The 22,786-nt window shown below is 38.5% G+C and overlaps 1 protein-coding gene across 12 annotated transcripts in view; it reads left to right on the forward strand.

Moving 5' to 3' along the window:
* The window catches only part of NRXN3 (neurexin 3), a 984,600-nt gene that overhangs the window by 847,303 nt on the left and 114,511 nt on the right, over positions 1 to 22,786 (forward strand). For 8 of the 12 annotated variants that reach the window (XM_072864172.1, XM_072864170.1, XM_072864169.1 and 5 more), the window contains one exon: positions 19,085 to 19,174. The exons of the other annotated variants lie outside the window; for them this stretch is intronic. In XM_072864172.1, the coding sequence (XP_072720273.1) occupies positions 19,085 to 19,174 (90 nt within the window). The remainder of the gene's footprint in view (positions 1 to 19,084; positions 19,175 to 22,786) is intronic. 12 annotated transcript variants of the gene reach the window in all.

The raw sequence follows: 22,786 nt of genomic DNA on the forward strand, positions 1-22,786 counted from the left end.
AAATGCTTTCCAGAAGCACAGGTTAAAATGATAGTGGTCTAGATTGTCCTACCTATCTAAAATGTGAAAGGCAGGAAGTCTCTCTTGCTACAATATGTTTTTTATTTACTTGGTGGAAAGATCTGAAATTGCTTGGTTATTACCAGGCACATTATGTGAGACAGGGAAGAAAGCTGGCTGAGTTCCTACTTGCTTCTTTCAAGAAGTTTTCCAGCAAACTGAAGGAGCTAGCAGATGTTATGGCAGGACCCCTCTCAATCATCTACCAAATGGGTAGATGGGAGGCTGGGGAGGTCCTTGCTCACTGGAAGCTAGCCAATGTTGCTCCAATTTACAAAAAGGGTGTGAGGGAAGACCCAGGGAACTACAGACCTGTTAGTTGAATCCCATTTCCTGGAAAAATTATGGAGAAGATTATACTGGGTGCTATTGAAAGGCATTTTAAAAATAAAGCAATCATGAGGCACAGTCGACATGGGTTCACAAAGGGAAAGTCCTGTTTAACTAATTTGATATCCTTCTATGATAAGGTCACCTGCCTAGTGGATGAAGGGAAGGCAGTGGATGTATTTTTTCTGGATTTTAGTAAGGCTTTTGATACTGTCTCTCACAGCATCCTTCTGGACATGTTGTCCAACTGTGGGATGAGTCAGTGCACAGTGCGCTGGGTGAAGAACTGGCTGAACGGCAGGGCTCAAAGGGTTGTAGTGAATGGGGCTGCATCTGGCTGGCGACCGGTCACCAGCGGTGTTCCTCAGGGTTCAATTGTAGGGCCAATATATTTATTCTGTTCAATATATTTATCAACGATCTGGATGCAGGAGTTGAATGCACCATTAGCAAGTTTGCTGATGATACCAACCTAGGAGGTGCTGTTGACTTTCTTGAGAGATGAGAGGCCTTGCAGAAGGATCTAGATAGATTGGAGCATTGCACAATCATTAATGGCATGAAATTTAACAAGTCCAAATGCCAGATCCTACACCCAGGACGGAGTAATGCTGGGCACAAGTATAAATTAGGAGAGGAGTGTCTGGAGAGCAGCCCTGCAGAAAGGGATCTGGGGGTGCTGGTCGACAGCAGGCTCAATATGAGTCAGCAGTGTGCCCTGGCAGCCAAGAGGGCAAAGCACATCCTGGGCCGCATCACACACAGTATAACCAGCCAGTCAAAAGAGGTGATTATCCTGCTGTATTTAGTGTCGGTGCAGCCTCACCTTGAGTACTGTGTGCAGTTCTGGGCCCCGCAGTTTAAGAAGGATGTGAAGGCCCTTGAATGTATCCAGAGGAGGGCAACAAAGCTGGTGAAAGGGCTGGAAGGCATGTCCTGTGGGCTAAGATCTTTGGGTTTGTCTAGTTTGGAGACCTCATTGTTCTCTACAGCTCCCTGAGGAGGGGAGGTGGAGAGGGAGGGGCTGATCTCTTCTCCCTGGCATCCAGTGATAGGACATGTGGGAATGGTTCAAAGCTGCATCAGGGGAGGTTCAGACTGGGACATTAGGAAGCATTTCTTTACAGAGAGGGTGGTCAAACACTGGAACAGGCTTCCTAGAGAGGTGGTTGACAAGCCTTATGCCTGTCAGTGTTTAAGAGGCATTTGGACAATGCCCTTAATAATATGCTTTAAGTTTTGGTCAGCCCTGAATTGATCTGGCAGTTGGACTAGGTGATCATCCCTAGATGACTGTCCCTTCCAACTGAAATTTCTCTTCTCTCTTCTCTTCTCTTCTCTTCTCTTCTCTTCTCTTCTCTTCTCTTCTCTTCTCTTCTCTTCTCTTCTCTTCTCTTCTCTTCTCTTCTCTTCTCTTCTCTTCTCTTCTCTTCTCTTCTCTTCTCTTCTCTTCTCTTCTCTTCTCTTCTCTTCTCTTCTCTTCTCTTCTCTTCTCTTCTCTTCTCTTCTCTTCTCTTCTCTTCTCTTCTCTTCTCTTCTCTTCTCTTCTCTTCTCTTCTCTTCTCTTCTCTTCTCTTCTCTTCTCTTCTCTTCTCTTCTCTTCTCTTCTCTTCTCCTGACTCACTCCCAGAGTAATAGAGAATGTTTGGCAAAGGTTACAGTTTTACATTTAAGTGAAAGGTGATGTGACACAAGATCTAGAAAGAATCTCATGACTATCAGTTTTTCTACATTTTTTTTTACCTTATGACCTCTCATCTTTGAGAAAATTTCCAAGAAGTTAGTTTCGGGACAGCTGAAATTATATGCAACATCTGTATATTATAGATTTAATAGATACTGTATGTCTCATCTCATCTGTTTTAACTGTAGAGAAGGAATTATGGTGGTGGAAACAAGTGAAATATTTATGTTGTTCTTCCCCTTTTGATACACTTGAATGATATGCATGGTTCCATTTTATCCTTCTTTTACTAAAAGTCTCCTGTGACTAAAAGGATACAAATTGAAATGTGGGGTTTTTTGTATTGCTGTTGAAGACCATTGGATACTTTAACGAAGTGCTGAGTATTTCTCAGTGGGATGATGCTAACTCTGCCCTGCTTGCGTGCTCTTTTGATTGTACCAAATTAGAATATTGGTTGCAGCCTAATAAGATTCAAAATATCTAGATCCTAATTTTTTTTCTTTCATACCCACCCAAAACTATTGTAGGCATTTTAAAAATGCAGTATTACAGTAGGCCAAACAGAACTTGAATTAAGTCAGCATCAGGGATTTTACAGGGCTTTTGTGGTGGGAGAAATGGAGCATGCAGTTGTTTGGGGGAGAGCGGGCTGAATACTGCAAATGTGGAATGGGAAGGGCATTTAATAAGCAAGGAAACTGAAGTTGGTTTAAATATTAAGCATTGTATTGACAACCCGCAACCTGTGATGGGTGCTATTGTAAGTTTCTGTGAAAAACAAAAAACAAATTTCATTTTCAGATATGTGGGTGTCCACAGCTCCAGCTGTCTTTAAATGCAGTGTCGGTACTCAGTATCTCTAAAAGTGGTTATACCCATCTCTATAAATCAAATTTCCTGAGTTTTACACAATTGTGACTAGTGAACTAGAGCTCATAGTCTGATTTGAAACAGATCATTTCTTGTCCTACTCAAGCCATTTATCACTTTTTCCTTGATATTTCCAATCTCCTTCCACAAGTGTCATGATCTTTTTGTTCAGTAAAGTCCATTTCCCACCTCATGCCTCTATTGGAGGGACTTTGAAGAGGGTGTTGTTTCTTTTCTTTTCTTCATTCTTTTTGGTTTTATTTAGTTTTTATCAGCCACATTTTCTTTCTCTCCCTCTGTGATTTCCCAGCCATGAGATAAATAGCCTTGTATCTTACAAGCTAAATACAATTACTGCTATCAAAACTGGAGTCTTTCTCTCCCTGTAAATGTCTCTTGGAAGCTGATAAGCTGTTCAAGGCAAACTGCAGGCTTCTGCCTAATCCTGAGATTAAACATAACCACCCAGAAGACAGCAAGAGATAATTGGGGGGGGGTTGGGGGGAGGCAGGCAGGAGAGGAAGAGAGGAGGAGAAAGTGAGATCCTCTCCTGAGATATTAAGAGGACATACACAAGGCTCAAGGTTATTTGTAAAGGAATTACACAAAACACACAAGAGCTTGTTATGATGAGGAATTTCCTCAGATAATGCAGTGATTGTTGTAGTTGTTAAAGACAAAATTTAGCAGGGATTTGTTTGATGTAAAGGGGAGCTGCAGGAAACAGCTCCCAGCCATGACTGCTGATTTTTATATATTAGTCCCCATCTTGTCCTTGAAACAGGAGGTCTCACAAGGTTGCATCCAGATTCTTTGCGCATGCTGGCTGAGGTTCGTCTCGCTGGCTGAGGTTCGTCTCACTGGCTTTATGCTGAATATGGGGAGACAGCAGATTTCCCAAGAGTAAAGCAGGGGACTGAGCCAGCTTTTCTGTGCTCTATGTTTTTGCTACCTGCTGACCATCTGAACAAGGGTACCTTAACCCTCCTGTTTGTGAAACAGAGTTAACACTAATCTTCTAGGAAATACGCGTGCCTTAATTATGGAGCAATAATGTTATACCTGTAGTAGTCTTCCATTACAACCAAGGCAGGATTACTGAAGACAGAGAGTCTTTATGAGTCAGTCCAATACAGTTTAAAAAAGCAGCCTCATTTCTGGATATATAAGTTCTTCTTGATTTCTTTATCAGTGACATTCTAATTTTCTCCCTCTGTAATTTTTTTAAGGGTGTTTCTGAAAGTTTTTCTGTATTTTTTAACTGTTATCAATTGGCCTAATGGGATATTACCTCTCCCAACTTTGCTTTATTTAATTTATAATGCATTAGCCAAGAAGGAGAAGATAAGTTTGGATGATCTAATAGTAGCATCACTGGAGGATTTAAGAGAAGACTACATATCCTTTCTTCAGCTGACATGTGCTCTGATATTGTAAATAATATGCAATATCATGATTATTAGTTCTCATGAGCTCAGTAATGCAGAGTCTAATGCTGATTGGGACATTAACAAAGAAAACTCAAAAGCAGAACTAACAGGGATGTCTGAGTCATTGAAACAAGTTTTTCCTTTCTAAGTTTGTACTTATCCCTGCACAGTACCCCTGCACCATTTGTGTTGTACTCCTTCAGTGATTTCCAAATGTTTGGTAGCTGAGCCTTATTAGAGGAAATAACTAGTTCTCTGTGCTTTGCAGAGCCTGGCTCCTCCTCCCCCAAATTCCCCCTGTCTCTTCCAGAGTGATTTTTTTATCTCCTCATTCCCTCTTCTTTCTGCCCGCCCCCACCCCCTCCCCAATCTGATTTCTGCCTTCCGGTGCCCCTTTAGCAATCCCTTCCCTCCTTCAGACTTGAGGCTGTTATGATCTCCTTCTCACTTCTGAAACCTTGCTTCTGAAACCAATGTAATAGTAAGAAGCTTGGCTGAAACCAGTTGCCTCCATGAAGAGGCACGTGTATCTTGTGCTTGACTACTTGGAGTCATTAGTAAGTCCCATTGCTTGATGTGCAAGCTGAAGGGATTTCTTTGTGGTACTGCCAGATCCCACTGTGGTCTTAATATTTTCCTATCCAAATGCTCTTGTGAGTGGGTAATGAGTTAGGAACAAGAGCACTGAATTTTGATTAGCCCTGTGGGCTGAATGTGATCCCTAGGGTTCTTGTCACACACTTGTTTGTGGGTTTTGATTTTTCATATTGTACTCATTTTGTGGGACTTAAATGAGCTCTCAGATGCTTCCTATCAGCATGAATTGGAGAAGGCATGTAAAATGCCTTTGACAGATTTACTGCATTTCATAATGAGCCTAAAACATATAAAAAGGCAGGGTTAATAAAACAGCATTGGAGAAGCATGTTTTGAAGGCAGTGCTGTGACATATGTTGAAAGATCTGCCAAGAGGGATGATTAAAGCATGACAAGTTGATGAAATCAAGAGTTGATTGTAGCTTGTCACTGCAGGGCCATAACATCTATAATATATTTATAAGGTTGGAAAACAGATAAATATGGCTACATGATATGAACACTCAGTTTTGGTCCCCTGTATCCACTGAGATATAAACCTATACATATTAACTCACCAACAGACAAACATACTTTGGAATTTGTGCGAACACACCCATGTTAATGTATATTAATGCATGTGCATCCATACTGGATGATGGGATAGGATCTGATGTGATAAAAAAGTTACATAAATGTTGCCACTGCACTCACAGTTTAACTTCTATGTACTTCATGTTTTGCTGTTCCACAGGATGTATGATGCTGTGGTTTATTTCCACTTTGCTCCTATCCCCAAACAGTCGCATGGAAGTGCTGTAGGGCTTTTCTGTCTTCCAAATTCTGTCTTTGAGGAAAGACAGAGAGAAAAAGAAACAAGTGCGACTTCCAGTACTCATTCTTGCTGTCGAAGTTTCGTTTCTCAAAACTGATCCAGGTTCTTATGACACGCTGCATTCAATCAGTCTGTGTGAGTTGCAGTCTTACCTTCACCAAATACCTCAAGCCCATGTGAGTGGTAGTCTATCAAGCACCGGCATATCTGTCAGCTTGACATTAAGAAGAGGGAAACGCATGGGTTTTTATGAAGAAATGTAAGGTAACCAGGCAGAACAAACAGTACAGTATTATTTAACAGCAATAGGATTGAAAGAAGGAGTTTACCTAAGGAAGGATACACACAGAATAGTATTCATGCAAGTAGCCATGACAATCTAATTCCCACCTAGGATCCCACAGATAGTCCTTGAGCTATGGGAAAGAGGGGAGAAGGAATAGGAAGCACTCTTACGTAGCAGTGTCTATTACTGCTATGTAACAGTCACATAAAAGGTTGTTCTAACATGCAAATGCATGCCACAGGGGCAATACTAGTTTTAATTTATCCAAAATACTTTATCTTGTTGATAGCCTGGATAAAGAAAATGCTATCAGAAAGTACTGATAATTTGAGGAAAACTTTTTGTTGGTGCTGTCCAAAAGAACAGAGATACATATTATATTGCTGCATGCTGTTAGTTGAATTAGTGTAGCATCATTCTTACATCTTCCTGAATCAGACTAGATGTCCAATATGTCAAATCTACAGGCGAATACCAAATACATCAGAAGAAAATCTGCTTTAACTGTCAAAATGACACTTCTGTCCAGTGGTCCTGGATTTGGGTTGGTTTCTATTCTGTCCTCCCAGAGCCTATTTGTTCACCTAATCAGCTTCTTGAGCTGGAGAGCAGCCAAGTGTCTGATGCTTCAGAGAATTACAGTAACCCGCCATGGCAACAACAAAAATATGCCATAAAAGATGTCCTTCTAAAAAAAGTTGTCCTACTATTATGCTTAGTTTGTGACCTGAAATATGAGGTCACATAAGCTGTACGTGTTTGTATCATGTTTTTTCCCTCATTAATTTATTCAGGGAGACATGATCATGTGGAAATACTCCCACTCCCTCTCCAGCTGGAATTTGATAGAAGTTACTCTGCTGTATTGTGAGCACATTGCTCAGCCAAGTTTAAACCAAGACAAAACAAAACCTAGGCAGTTTAGTGGCATCTGTAATTTTTCTCCATTTCTCTGATTCTTTTTCCATTGATGATTTTGATTCTTGAATCTCAGTTCTTTCCTCTTAGCTTAGTCCTACAGACTAGGATTCTTTGTAAGAGAAATTCTTGCAACACAGAGTGAATGCTTATGAAAAGTCGTGTTAACCTTTGACAATGGTAGTATGGCATGTAGTGTAACTCATGAAGAGGTGAGCTTTACGATTCCCCAATCCTAGGCTTGCTCTGTGTCAGAATGATGACTTAAAGTATGCTAAGATATAGTATCCATAGGGCACTGATGCATCTTTCTACCTAGTTGTTCTCACCCTTCTTGTATCTGATATAAGAACCCTGGGCTGAGGGATTTCCCTAAATATTGGGATTACATTCTTATACTCACTACAGGCCTTTGAGTCCCTGTCCCTGAGATACTATGGTGCAAAGCAGGTGTATTGCATTCACATAGGGAACCAAGCCATGGGTTTTTTCCTTGTATCTCTTTGACATCCAGCACACTTCTTGCTAAAATCATCACCGTACCATTTTCCATGAATAGTAGTTACATACTAAGAGACGTAGGTATATCCTGATAGCTTAGTCTTGCTAACAATTCCAACCTAAAGTATACAGCTGCTCACATAAGCATGCTTATCCTAAGTGTCTGAATGCTCAAATATTACGAGCTGTTTTCATCTGTTTGTGTCCACTGATCCATGATTGTATGAATGTCCAGGTACCAAGCATAAGCAGTATCACCAAAAATTTCTGATAAATTTCTCGTTTGCTGGAGTAAGATGAATTACTATTGGTTCAGTTACCTGATGATATGTAAAATGTAGCTGTATAATGTAGTGCAGAGAAAGAGGGAGAAATATTTCTCAGATGGAGAATCGGGCTGAGTAAGATTGCTGGAAAGTAAGAATCCTGCCAGACAGCACAGTGCAGTGAACTCCTAGATATTAATATAGTTACATTTCTCTCCTGGGTTAGTTCTGTTTCAGATTTCCTGGTCAAATGGAGTTGTTATATTATATATATTTTTATATATATATATATATATATATATATGTATGTTATAATATATTCTCTTTCTTATCTCCCTCCCTGGCTCTCCCTCACACACACACACACCCTCCCCACACACACATGCAGTAAGAGTGAGCAAACAAACATCTGGCCTGAGGGATCAGAGGCTTGAACAACAACTTTGTGCTTTTATGATCTTATTGCCTGCAGAAAGAACAGTGCCAGCTGTAATCCCAGGTTCACACAGCTGACATGCAGTGACAGAAGGGGCTCACGCATCCGCATTAGCCTTCTCCTTGCTCTCCAAAAGGCAGTGGAAAGCACAAAGTCATTGAAATCCAATGCTGTGGGCTGAAGCAGAGCAGCTATGTGAAAAGGTGGTCAGAAATGAAAGGGGCCAGTCATGGAACTGACAGCCAGAAGTTCCTGAATCCCAGCCTTGGCTTTGTAGATGCCATTCTCTGTGGTCTTGGGCAATGCTTTTACCACTGTGTAGCTCAGTTTTCCAATAAGTAAAATGGGGATAAAGCCCCAATTTACATTATTTTTGGGGACTTAAATAGAAAATATTCTACAATTCACTGAGTGTGAAAACCTTTCTGGGTCAGTGAACTTACATCTTTGCTGTTTACTGAGTACCCGGAGCACCCTGGAGACTGAAAACTCCAGTGCTGGACTTGCAAAACCTTTTGTATGTTTTTCTTAAGCCCCACAAATTCACTGTCAGTGAGATTCACTTTCCATAACAGTCTGTCATGTGAGATTGGGTGGTATTTTACCCCTTCACTACTTAGCATTTCCATAGAAATTTCCAAAACTCACGTCACTTCCAAGAAAGAAATTGATTTAAAAGGTCAGAGTAGGAAAAATACGTCTACAGAAACTACAAGTTCCCTTTCCCATGGGTCTACCTTACTTCTGACACAGTGTTATTCAGTAATGATTTTTTCACCATATGGATGTTTCCTGTGCCTCTAGTTCATGGCTTGGCTTTGTGAATGACACCTGTCTTTGAGAAGGCTTAACTGGGTCACTACAGGGTCCTGCAATAATCTTTTCCTTTTTCTAAGCTGATGCAAACAGAAGAATTGATTTCAAGAGGAGGCAAAGATCACTGATTTGTAGCAATTAGAGATGGGAAAGGCCTGTTTCATCTCATTTATTCCATTCTGTAATCAACTGATATCCCCCACCACTTTATCAAGTAAAATTTTAAATAATTCAAGAATTTCCCTGAGGAGTCTGTAGCACTGTCTAATATGTAATCTTGATAGGAAGTGCTTCTTAATAAACTTCTTCTTTCATCAGTTTCTTACTTGCTTTTAGTTATTTTCTGGCACCCACCCTAGAGAACTTGCCCCCTTCCATAGGGTTTTTGCCTTTCTGTTATTTGTAACTGGTTAGCTTTCCAATCATCATTGATGACATTTGACTAAATGCTTTTAGGCATTACTCTCATTAACGTTACTGACTGAGCAGCCTCCCTATACTCAGCGCTGTATTCATGGGAAAGGACTGTACATGCTTTCTCTATTTGTTGTATATTCAGCTCCCCATATTATCTCCCTGATAATACATGCGCAGGAAAATGAGATCCAGAAACGTCTGAAGATTTCTGTTGGAGCCAACCCAGCTCCATCACTGCCAGCACCAAGGCAGAGACTGCAAGTCCTGCTGGAACTGAACCGATTCCCGCATAGGTACCAGAGTGCCTGCTGGCACCTTCCAACAAGGAGTCTTGGTTTCGGTGTAATGCCTGATAAATGTAAAGAGGAGCCCTTCTTGAATGGGGAGCACAATGCACTGAGCCCCAAGTGGTTCTGCAGGACTCAGTGCTCTTTCTAGTCCTACGTCTATGCTGGCTGTGTCAGACCTAAGCTAGCTGTCTACCTGTGCGCTCTTCTTTGCAGGGGTGTGATAGTGAGCCACTGACTCTTTATGAAGCAGGTGTAAGGCCACAAGTTTTCTTACCTCAGATCTTGCACCATGAAAAGGCAGTGGTTCTGTTTTCAGTTGATCCTGGAAGCAAAACAGCTGCACTCGTGTAGCTCCAATGCCTAACCCAATACGTGTAAACTAGATCCAGTGTTTCTCTGCCCTGACTTTGCATAATCCACAAAACAGATAACCAACCCCTAGATAAATGGGAGTTGATAGAATTTAAAGTGTCAATACAAATAAAGTGCTTTTGGCATTTGATTATGCTGTTTGTTCCCGCTGGGCTATATACATCAGATCCTGACCTTTCCCAAACGAATTGAAGAAGTGGGATGTGGGGACAGTAGCAGTGGATTTTATTCTGATCTGTTTTATATCTCTTCCTGCAAAATGAAATTTGTTCTTGTTTAAAATGGAAAGATCAATATGTAGTTTCAGTTGTTCTTTAATAGTCACTTTAGCCTGGGCTGCCTGATATGGGGCTTAATTTGGACCTGGTCAGTGAAAAAACAATAATTTACACATTACTTACAAAACATCTCAAATATCTGGTAATGTAGACACCCAACTTGTTTCATATCTGTAAAAAGGTTGAAATAGTAACTGCTTTCTCTATACTGTACGCTAGTTCACTTTTCCAACACAAATCAAAAGAGAACTAAAGTAGACTGATTTTTATCTCATGCCCACGGCCTCAGCTTCTATACGGCTGGAATGATTCAGTAAATCTGCTCATATAAAATAAGACCTGAATCACATTTTTCACAAGACTAACTTTTTTTTTCTTTTGCACCCTTTAAAAAGTTTGATTAATCTTCTTCCACCTTTGCTAATCTGAGTTTTCTTTTTGTTTTGCTCCTGTTGTGCTTCTGTATTAGATTATCAGGGGCAAGGCACTCATTTTCTCAGTCATCCAAGACAGGATTGAAAGATTAATCTAAGGGAGGTTGAAAAGTTACTGATCTTGTCCTGGGGCAGAGAGGTGAATTTAGATGACTTCTCAAAGTCTTCCTTAGTCTTATTAATGTCACAGTGGCCCTTGTTAGCTGCACCTTGTGGACAGACATTTAAACTCTAATCTCCTAGTTTGCCTCTGAGTTTCCCAATGATTTTGGCCTGAATGCTGCTTTGCTTTGAATTAGAACCCTATATTTTTTAGGCTAAAAAAGATAAGATAAAATAGAGAGTGGCAGCAGCGTAAAGCTTTTGGTTGAGGCAGTAGGCACTTAGAAACAACTCCAGTTACCTGAGTAACTTTTGCTGTTGTAGTCTTGCTTGATAATTCTCTCTCCTATTTTTAGTACTTATGTTAGTGAGACCTCGTTGTCTTTTGTCGTGAGGTCAGTGAGCTGAGGAGAGTTACAGTGTGAAGGTCAGCTTTTATCTCTGGTCCATGATGAGATGGATGGAAGGAAAGGTGTGGCTCCCAGCAAACAATGTGATCAGAGGGAATTTGAAGATGAAGTCAAGGGCTTCCAGAACTAAGGGGAAAATGAGGGCTTGAGAGGTGGGCCCGTGTGAACCTCATGAAATTCAACAAGGCCAAGTGCAAGGTCCTGCACATGGGTCGGGGCAATCCCAAGCACAAATACAGGCCAGGAGGAGAATAGATTGAGAGCAGCCCTGAGGAGGACTTGGGGGTGTTGGTTGGATGAGAAGCTCAACATGACCCAGCCATGTGTGCTTGCAGCCCAGAAAGCCAACTGTATCCTGGGCTGCATCAAAAGAATCACCTCGAGGGACGTGATTCTGCCCCTCTACTCCACTTTTGTGAGACCCCACCTGGAGTATTGCATTCAGCCCTGGGGCCCCCAACATAAGAAGGACAGGGACCTGTTGGAGCGAGTCCAGAGGAGGGCCATGAAGATGATCAGAGGTCTGAAGCACCTCTCCTATGAAGACAGGCTGAGAGAGTTGGGGTTGTTCAGCCTGGAGAAGAGAAGGCTCTGCAGAGACCTTATGGCAGCCTTCCAGTACCTGAAGGGGGCTTACAAGAAAGTTGGAGAAGGACTTTTTACAAGGGCATGTAGTGATTGGATGAGGGGTAATGGCTTTAAACTGAAAGAGGGTAGATTTAGATTAGATATAAGGAAGAAACTCTTTACTATGAGGGTGGTGAGGCACTGGAACAGGTTGCCCAGAGAAGTTGTGGATGCCCCACCCCTGGAAGTGTTGAAGGCCAGGCTGGATGGGGCTTTGAGCAACCTGTTCTAGTGGGAGGTGTCCTTGCCCATGGCAGGGGGGTTGGAACTAGATGATTTTTAAGGTCACTTCCAACCCAAACCATTCTATGATTCTATGACAAGAAATAAAAAGAGAATTCAATAGCAAAAGATGCAACTTTATTGAACAGTGAAGGCAGATGGAAAAACATAATATCCAAGAGCTGAAGCAAAGATAAACAATGTCAAGACTTGGCTATTCTTCAGTCCTATCAAATAAAATAAAATCCTAAATTTGAATTAACCCTCCATAGCACTCCTTGTTACACAAGGCAAAACTGAAGCTTTGCAAGAATTTGTAGAGGGACAGTTTGTGGTAGTTAGAAAGATTCCAGATCACCTGCCTTATAATTATTTTGTTTAGTTGCATGGCCATCCTGTTTCATTTCTGCATAAGCCAGATCTGTGGTTTCAAGTTTGGACTTTTTTCAAGTGTTTTATAAAAACTGCTGCAAGTAGAGATTTTTTTAATATGATTTGATTTTAATGCAAACTTTCCCTATGTTATATAACATAAACCACAATATGGCCTTACAGTAATGCAACAAAATAAACAGCTATCCATAAACAGGCCTGATGCTAAAGCTAATTGTAGTGTTGTTATTCCTTCCTGACTTATGGAAGAGGGAAGGGTCTAGTCCTAAATTTTAAGTTTACTAATAGGCTTGTCTAGTTTGCTTGCTGAATACAAAATGTGAACAAACAATGGTTGTACTTCATAGTATTCAGAACAAAATATGTAATTAAGGAAATGTGAAAATGGGACAATTTAGTATACTGTAAGTTTTTAAGTGCAGCTGCCTGAAAACAGTAGTTAAAAAGGTTCAGTGCGTCCCAATCACAAACACACTTCTGAAACTTTTGTGGTTTGCAGTATCTATGCCCTTTATTAGCTATTAGGGAAAAATGGTAGCTTTGCCATGATGCATGCGAGCCTCCTTTTCCGGGGCACACAGCATCAGCTCTAGAAGAGTTTTGGGGCTGAATTGAACTGGATCAGTTTATGTCAGTAGAGGATTTAGCCCTTAAAGGTAGACTTTGCAGGCTGCAGCAGGCTACCATGCGTCCCTCCCATATTGATGTCAATTAATTATATGTAAATCTTAGTGAGATTATGGGCATCCATAAAAACTCAAAGGGAGCTGGCATTAAAGGCCGCTGGGTGAACTGAGCTATCAAACACTAACTGCTTACTAGCTCTTCTCCTACTGAAATTCCATGCACAATAAGGGAAACAGAGGTGGGATCAGTTTAAACCTTGAGAACTGATCTCAAAATGTTTTCTTAAATCATTAATATCAACATATCGCCTTTCATTTAGTAACTGCTCATTAGATAAAATGTCTCATTCTTTTTAAAGGCTTATAAGCAATGAGGAAAATATTGCTGCTGTAGTGTCTTTTCATAAAACAGCCTTAGGCGTTAATTTAGGACAGATGAATGTTTTCTTATGGTATTCTTTTTAGCATCTTCACAGACTTGACAACACATCAGATTGGATTAATATTCCACCTGGAAGCAAGTACTTTCTTTCTGCCCAGTGCAATTCGCTGGAACCTTTCAGCTTTTCTCTTTCACACCAAAGAGGCAGTAAATCATCATGATTGGTATCTAGGCCAAGAAGCAACATTTTTCAGAGCTTCAATTGCTCTTTTACTTTCTTTGGCTTAAGAATCCATTTTGGTTTAGAAATAAGCTTAATGCAATAAAGATTGATTGTTTTCTTAAAGGAGCCATGAGTGGAAAAGCAAACCATCTTCCAACATTGTAGGGTTTTGGAAGAAAATTCTGCTTTGCCCATGAGTAAATTTAAACTGTCTCCCCCTGGACTGTTGCACTGTATGAAAAGCATTTCCTGTGGGAACTGCTAAGAGTGCTTAGCACAAGAAAATTCTGTTGATTTTTTTACCATTTTAGTTTGATCTAAATTGAAGATTATCAAGAGCTAAAGCTAGAAGTTAATCTGATCTATTTATCTGTATAGTCCATGGAGCAAGGATACAGAGGGTTCCAGAAAAAACACAGAAGACTGGCAACCAACAGGCTCTGATTTTTATGATTTAAGTGCCAGGTTTCTTGGGGGAAAAAGAGACAAACAAAAAAATAGAGCTCTTCTGCCAGATTCCTCTCAAAAATATTTAGTCCTCAGGAATGTCTGTGGTATTTGAAATACTTTGAATATTCAGGTTAAACAAGATTCAGGGATCCAGAAGATGTGAAAATGTTACTATTAAAATCCTTAAGGTCATGAGAGCCTGGATGCTTATCAGTTTGTTGGAAAATTGAGGTCTATGTGATACTTAGGAGATGCAGCACGATTTCTGTTAATTGTACATATGAGTGCTAAATGGAATAAAAGACTTGTTTTATCCCAGTCTTCACAGAGCCAGATTTGGCTGTGCTTTAGAATTTTGCATGAGAAAGGAGAAAAAATAGGTGAAGGAGAATGCATTTCCGAGGTACAGTTCTTTAGAAGAAGCTGAATCATGAAGCAGATCATAAGTCATATTGATATACAGGATTTTATTACGCAGATGAAGGAAAAAGGAGGAAGGTTATTTTAAATTAGCAGTTCCTATTGGTACTCATATCATTTAAGCAGCTAGAACCTATGGGAGGAAAAATATTTGGTAAACCACAAGTAGCAAAACTAATCAACACGATTTTACTATAACAAATTATATCCTGCAGACCATTGAGACCCACATTGATTCTGAATGCAAAAGAACTATGTGATTAAGTGTATTTTCTAAAATAAATTTAAATGGCTCTTTTTATCCTGTGTATTCTTTTCTGGAGTACAGCCTTGAATCAGAGCTGGACTCAAAGAGAAAAAAGGGGGGGGTCTAGATTATTTGCGTGAAGGGATTGTTTGAACATGTGTATCATTCAGCTCTAGAAAGGCATTGCATTGAGGTCACAAAAGCATTGTTACTGAAAATTTCTGTGTGTGAAAATGGACAAGAATCGCCCTTAATCACATCATGGCTCAGCTGTCAGAGGTCCGATGAGCTTACTTTATGTTGAACTTATGTTACTTCGTGTTGCAAACCATGATATTTCCTTTTTGAACTTTCATATCAAATGCTGTGTTTATTTTTTTAAAGCACAACTCAAAGTCAATATTAATTTAATAATTGTATGTTTTTATTGATATTTACTGACTGTCCCAAGCACTTGACAATGGAAATCTTGTTCTTTAGCTCAATGTTGTGACTGGGTATATCAGTGAATACATTCTCATGCACAAATTTTTAAAAGTCATTCTTACTAATGTCTGAAATAAAATTTAAAAACAAAACAAAAAAGAATAGCTCAGGTACTAATGTTGCAATTTAAAACTATTTGAATTTTCTAATGTCCTTCAATTTTTCATAGCTTTTAATGATATGATTTTTATATGCATTTTAAGCTTGCTGAATAGATCTGCCTAACAATAATAATAATAATAATAAAATTAAATTAAACCTGATTTTAAAAAAAATTATTTAAAGATGTGGTGGGGAATAGTTGTCATTTCTGGCTTTCTTGAAGGTCTAGGACTGTATTATTAGAAACCCATTTTTACCTGTCATGTCTTCTTTCATTGTCCCACTTCCTTTTTACCTTAGTCTTGCTGGCCTGTTCTTGAGAGATGCCCTACTTATGAGAAATTTCAATCCACTACATTGTTTCCTTTCTACAGTCAGACCTCCACATAGAGGAAGAAACACTCCATGCCAGCCACTGGCTGACTCCTGTGTTCCTATGAACCATGGATCATTCTTTATTCTGAAAAAGATCTCATTGCCACCTGTAAAAAGTTGCTTATGTACATACCAAATAAAGCCAGTGGAGTTTTTTGTTCTGAGTAAAGTGTGTTATAGAGTTTCTTTGGCCCTATAGAAACTGTTCTTGCCCATCAACATTAAGATTTCAATGCACTGCCATCTAACCAGAAGTCATTGCTCAGAACATACTCTATAAAGTGGGGAATAACCTCCATCTCTACTGAAACCATGTCTTTCTGTATCGCGTGCAATACAGATGTAGCAGCAGACTCTCTGTAAGTGTTAAATTCTCTGGGTTGACAGAGAAATTTAGGAGTTCACAGAGAAATTTAGGTCTTTAAGTCCCATTGAAACACCTCCTGAGTGTCTTTCAGGACCTAGTACTCCTTTCTTACACAGAGAAAAATAGGTACACTGCAACAGACCAAAAATATCCTAAAAGAGATGCAGAATTTCTATGATTGCACTTAACGAGATTTAGCTGGTGTGGTGAAGAAGAGCATGGATTAGTGTGTTGAGAAAAGGTCTAATGGATAAGCAGAATGCCTTGCTAACTGATCCTAAAAAGATACTGGTTTTGTAGTGAGCTTGACTCAATTACTTTTGTTTCTGTTCTCCCCAAACCAGCAGGTCTGCTTTCCTGTCCTGTGAGTGTAAACTTCCCTTAGGCTTAAAAGAACAAGAGAACTTTCAGGAAAGGGACCTATCTTTTAGATTAAGAAATTGGGAAAACAACTGACCTGCGTGACCCCGGCCTACATTAGTTATCAGCTTATTATTAATAAATAGAACAAAAATAATTGTTTTTTTAATATTTCTGTCTCTTTAGCTTTAGTTGGGTTTTTTTTGTTTTTGTTATTTATATTACCTTACCTGCTGTTTATCAAGTTTCTTTCTTAGATCCTGCACCAAACATGATTCAAGTTTTATGTTTATGAATCTGTATTCATAGAAGTACAGAACTGACTGTTGGTACTTTTTGTTGGTGCTGATATGAATTATGAGAACTCGGAATGTACTTGAAGGTAACTTAATGTCTGTGAGTGATTCCAAGCCACCACAGTACATTGTTTAATATTATTTGATGAATGACTGACAGAGTGTGTTTCCAATATTTTGTCTTTTCCTTCTAGTTTATCTGAGTAACCAGTTGTACATGTCAGGCATCTGAGGTGGGACAGAGAAACTGGTACATCAGTGTGTGTCAGCTAGTGCTTAATTAGATCTTTCTACAATGGGGAATAGCAGTTTCCCACAATGGCTCTGTTACATGGAAGGAAAAAAGTAGATGACTTTCCAGGAAGGTGATAAGGAATCAGGCCAGTAAAGCTCGTCTGAAATGTTTTTGCTTTGTTTTGCCTGTTGGCCCAAATAAGCAGCAAAGCTCCTAAATGTTCATTATTATAGTTGGAGATATTAACCCAAATCCAAATTGCTGTTTTCCTTACAGCTGGACCTAAAGAGATACAGATAATAATTTTTACAAATACCCTTTAAGATTAGGTCCGTGCTTTATTACATGAGAATCCTTGTGGGATTACAGCTGGTGTGTCGCTATAGTGCCTCTCACTTGTTCCAGAAAGTCAGCAGTAACAAGATGATGCTGGAGAGGATAGCTGTGGTCAGCAGGTACCTCATACAGACTGGCAGCATTTCCGAGCAACAGTTTACACAGTAAGGATTATCAAGCACATGATGAGGTTTACCAGTCATATTGCTTGCAGTATGCAAGTGTCTCCTGTTTACTGGGTGGAGCATCTTGCCAGCTGTTAGTCATATATATTTTTTTCCTTGATGTATCTTTACATTAAAAAAAGATTCCAGCATCTGTTTCAGAAAGTCAAATAAATATGAAGCCACATTAGGTTATTTATATGTGGGATTTTAAAAGCAGTACTGCATATTGTGCAGAGCAGTCTTGGACTGACATTTATTCAAAACATGTATTGGAGCACTACTGATCTATTGAACTTCTGTTTATGGTAGCATTACTGCAGTAAGCATGGAGCTTACTCTAGTTTTCTACAATATTATAATGAAGTTTGTAAAAGATGGACTTTTTATGCCTATCTGAAGAGCTTTATAAAAATAATACATGAAACAAAAACTAGAATGAGTAAGAAAGTGACTGTAGCTGAAGAAAATGAAAAAGCAGAATGATGGCACTTATTTACTGTCAATCCTAACACCACCAAACTGAGCTGCTCCTTTCTACTATAGGTTGGCCCAACCCATCTGACCTGTACAATTTTTTCAGTAGCCAGGGAATTTGGACAAAGACTTTGTATGAATCCTGTTCCTTTCTGTACTGTGCGAGTGCTAAGGGCTTTCCTCCAAAACACACTTTACTGGATAATTCTATCATCCATCAACACAGAACAATGGAACTACATTTGCCAGAATTTATATCTTGGGTAATTATTTCTGCTTTCATTTATATCAGTTTCTAAGCTTCTGTTACTTCTGCCAACAGGCCCAAGTCTTTGGTAACTGGACACAAGCCTTTGCATATCATTGATTAACAGCTCTTCCTCTTTTTAAATTTTACTTTCCTTTTTTTCTATCTATCTTCCCACTCTTAGGGTTTTTTAAACTCATTCTATACATCCTTTCAGCATCAATTTCTTATAATTTCTTCCATTCTTTTTTTCTTTTTACTGGGTTTCTAGTCCTAACGTGTCTTTTAATACTGCGAGAAGGTTTATCGAAATACTACTAACTGTGTGTTTGTGTGACTGATATATTGTGCCATGTCCTTGTGTAATCAGATCTAGAGTTTGAGCAAAATGTTTTAACTCATATCACTGAGTTCACTCAAGGTCTCATGTCCCAGACAAATTACACATGCCTTCTAACCAATCTGGATAAACAAATACTCTGAGGAGAAACTGAGATATCTTTTTCATAGGATTTAACTTCTTCGACCTTCCAGAACCTCAGGCAATTGGATGTGTAACTATTCTCCACCTTACTAAAGATAAATCTCTCTCTTTTCAAATATATATGTACACACACGTGCACTTATTTATTTATAGCTAAATAAGGTCATAAAAAAAACCCAAAAAATCTAGGATGTTTTAACTATTTCATTGACTTTTCAGATTGTTTTTAAGCTGTTTTTTAAACTTTAAAGGCAACACTGATAGTGAACGCTTCCAAATGGTAAAACAGAAAATCCCCTTCAAATATAACCGGCCCGTAGAGGAGTGGCTGCAGGAAAAAGGTAACAGTCATTAAAACTTTCATTTTAAACCCATTTGATTCTAAACCCTCATTTTTAAAGCCTGCAAATAAATGTTTCTTAAATGATAATCGCCTGCTGCATAAATGACTGTTTTAATTTTCAGTATAATTTGTGTCAGCTTTCACCTGCCATATGTTGATAAATCATGCTATAATACATTGCTATTAAAATGCAGTTAAAGGGACGAAATTCTAAGCTTGCTATCATAGTAATGACAAACAAACAAGCAAAAATTCAGGAGATGTTTTCTTAAAAAAAAAAAAAAAAAAAAAAAAAAACGAAGAAGAGCAGCAAAGAGCAACAACATGTATTATGGCAATTTAACCACTGCATGATTTTCCTATTTTGATTTGTTTTTAAACTACATGTATATCTTTATTATTAAAGTTTTCTTAAAAAATTTTCAAACCTACTTGTTAAACCACTTCCTGTAAGTTTCTTTTTTCTCATTAGTCTGATTAGCCACTATGGCTATGTGTTTCCTAATTGTATTAAGATAATTAAACAATTTTAAAAAATGTTGTAAAGAAAACATTTTTTAACATTTTCATTTAAACTACAGTGAGAGAGACAGAGAAAGATGATTGTTCTGTCGCTTTTCTGCTATGTCTGGAGTACAGTTTGAACACTCAAATGATATATTTGTTTAAGTTATGGGTCAAATTCTTCCCTAACTTAATCTCAGGCAGTGCTATGTAATTTTGTGGGTTTGCCTGGAGTAATTGGCCTCAGTGCAGCAAAAGACTTGTTAAAATGCATAAGTCCAGCTGGCTTGAGTGAGAGTTCTGCACACACTCAGTGACCTGTTGAAATGGGACTTGTGTCAGAATAATAATGTTCTTCTATCAGGAATTTAGAAGAGAAAAAAAAATCTTGGATATAGAGCCCATTCCAAAGCTTGTTGAAGGTAACAGAGTAACTCTTACTGATTTCAGCAGGGTTTGGACTGGGCTTTTCGTAATACAGTGGAGCATAAGTCAGGAAGATCTTCTCCCTCTATATTAAATATGGTATTTTTAAAAAAAAAATATCACTGTAACTAACTCCTTGCGTTGAAGTCTAGGAAAAGCAGAACATAATCTTCTCTTGTTTCCTTTTAAGAAAGTACTGCTGATAAAAGGGGGTGACCTTTGAACTCAGATCTTGCATTTTCTGTGCTTAGACAATAGTTGTTAACAAATTTCCCAAGAGGGAAAACCAATGTTTTGTAGGATTGGAAAAATATAATTTATGTTCTGTTTCAAACTTCTGTCTTCAGCTGAATTAACAAATTGTTTTAGCCAGTAGGAATTAAGTTAAGGTCATGAAGGATGTGGCTAACTACAGTCAAAATATTTTTATGTGAAGGGTCTGATCCTGCAAAGTGCTGTGCACACTCAGTTCCCGTTGACTTCAATGAGAGCTGACAGTGTTGCCCACTTTTCAGGTTTGGTCTACAATGGTGTAATGTTTGTAACTAAAGCTAAAGTATTTATGAAAGTAAGACAAAAATATTTGTGTAACTAAAACAAATATTTTTTGACCACCAGGGTTTTATGGAACAGTTAATTCAGCTAAACTGTAAATAAATTTTAAGATAAAGGTATACAGAAAATGCTTATTGAGTCTCAGTGGGTTGCCCTGTTAATTTACAAGATCAAACTAAAATAAATAAATAAACCTTAACACTAAAAAGAGGATAATTTTGGTAAGTTTGAATTGCTAAAGTCCCTTTAACACTAAAGACAATGATTGCCTCAATTTTGTTAAAACAGATGCATGTCTAATTCCTTGATGCAATTTATGTGCTTGAGAAATGCACCTTTGTTTTCTTTTGTGTTTTTATTTTGGGGTTTTTTTTTCCTTTTTGGTTTTCCACCATATCTTTTATTTTATGTCACTGCTTCTCCAAGATTGAGCTTATAAGCATGCTAAGGCACTTTCATTTGTAAGCCATCCTGAAGTTTTGAACTGAAGTCTACCTTTTGTGGATATTGATGCTTTGTTAAAAGACAATCACACATGCAGTAGGGTCTAAAAGACAATATTTGAGCATTCAGACACTCTCAAAGCACTGGACATTTTTAGGCTAGAAGGGTAGAGCTATGTTTTTACTAAAGTGAAAGGAAATTCAGTCTTCACACTTTGTGTTAGGGAATGACGTTGTGCAGTGTAACACCTGAGACAATATAGCTTTGTTCCTTCATTCCAAAGTAGATAGACATTTTCAGCAACTTAGGTACCACTCAAATTAAAAAATAATAAGAATGAGTAATTTACCTAGCTGTTCACCAACCTGCTCATCCATCTGGTCATCCATCCAACAATTAATGTAACATGGAAACCTTCTGTCAGAAGACTTTATAAAGATGATGAGTGACAGGGTCACTTGCTGTCAAAATGGAACAAGATGAACTGATGGATGGAGGAATAGATAAATTCACCAAAGAGACAGCATGTAGAATAGCTGTCTTGCCCATATGAGTTCTTGGCTTGAGTGAGGTAAGATGAAACACTTTTTGATTGACATTTTTGAATGCCATAGATTTGGTCTTCCTTTGGTACCACTGTTACATTATTCATAATAATGAAATAGTTCATTCTTGGAAAACACATATAACACAACATCCTTCTGAAGTGGCATCATTACTGGCTTTGTTTGGTTTTTTTTATTTTATAAATTGGTTTAAAATACTTTTAAGAGGAGCCCAGGTTTACAATCTTGAATTATATGAGTAATAAGCAAAACATTAAACACTATTAACTTCACTGAGATTATGTATGTGACTAAAAAAGAAGTATTAGTCCCAAACTGTTCAACTTAAGTAGTCATAAAACCAGCAGATTTCCTTAGCAGAATACATGGTGTCTGCTAAGGCACAGATGTTACCTATTCTGCAACTGGATGAGCTAATAAACACCCAGAAGCATCTCATCAAAAGGACTGATCCTGGAAGTCCTTAATTCTTAAAATCTCTCTTACTTACATGTGAAGTCTCGCTGATGGGAGTGACTGTACTTTTGAAGCAAGAACTATTAGTGTGAATTAGGATTTGCAAAATCAGTCCCAAAATCTCTCCTGGTGTTTCGGAAAAGTTACACTTCACTAAGATTTCTCTGTGATATTTTTAATTGGTATTCAGTTTTCCAAATGAAGAAGTCAATGAGAGAGCAAACAAAGAAACGAGAGCTTGAACTATTCCGAATGTTTACAAAACACCTCAGAAACTTAAAATATGCTCATCATTTTTCTCCAGTATGACACTAAAATAGCAGTAGGAAGAGTTCTCTGTGGAAAAGAAGGACTGTAAGTCTGCAACCCTTACACACCTAGTAGAATTTACTAATGTAAACAGTTCCTCAATAAAATTCAGTGGCCAAATAAATTTTACTTAGGGGAAGTAAGGGCTTCAGAACCATATCATCAAAAGAATGATTAGAAGAGACCTATGGTGGCAGAATTAAGTGTATATTCTCTCAACAGTTTTCTCTCATTCCATATGCATTTCTCTGTTGTCTTTATTCATGCGCGTGTACACCATCGTAGAGTGAAGAATGAGGAATGACAGGTTGTAAGTGACTCCAACAAGTGATTGTTCTTTTACCAAACAC

This window comes from Ciconia boyciana, chromosome 6 (genome assembly GCF_034638445.1).
Source record: "Ciconia boyciana chromosome 6, ASM3463844v1, whole genome shotgun sequence".
NCBI lineage: Eukaryota > Metazoa > Chordata > Aves > Ciconiiformes > Ciconiidae > Ciconia > Ciconia boyciana.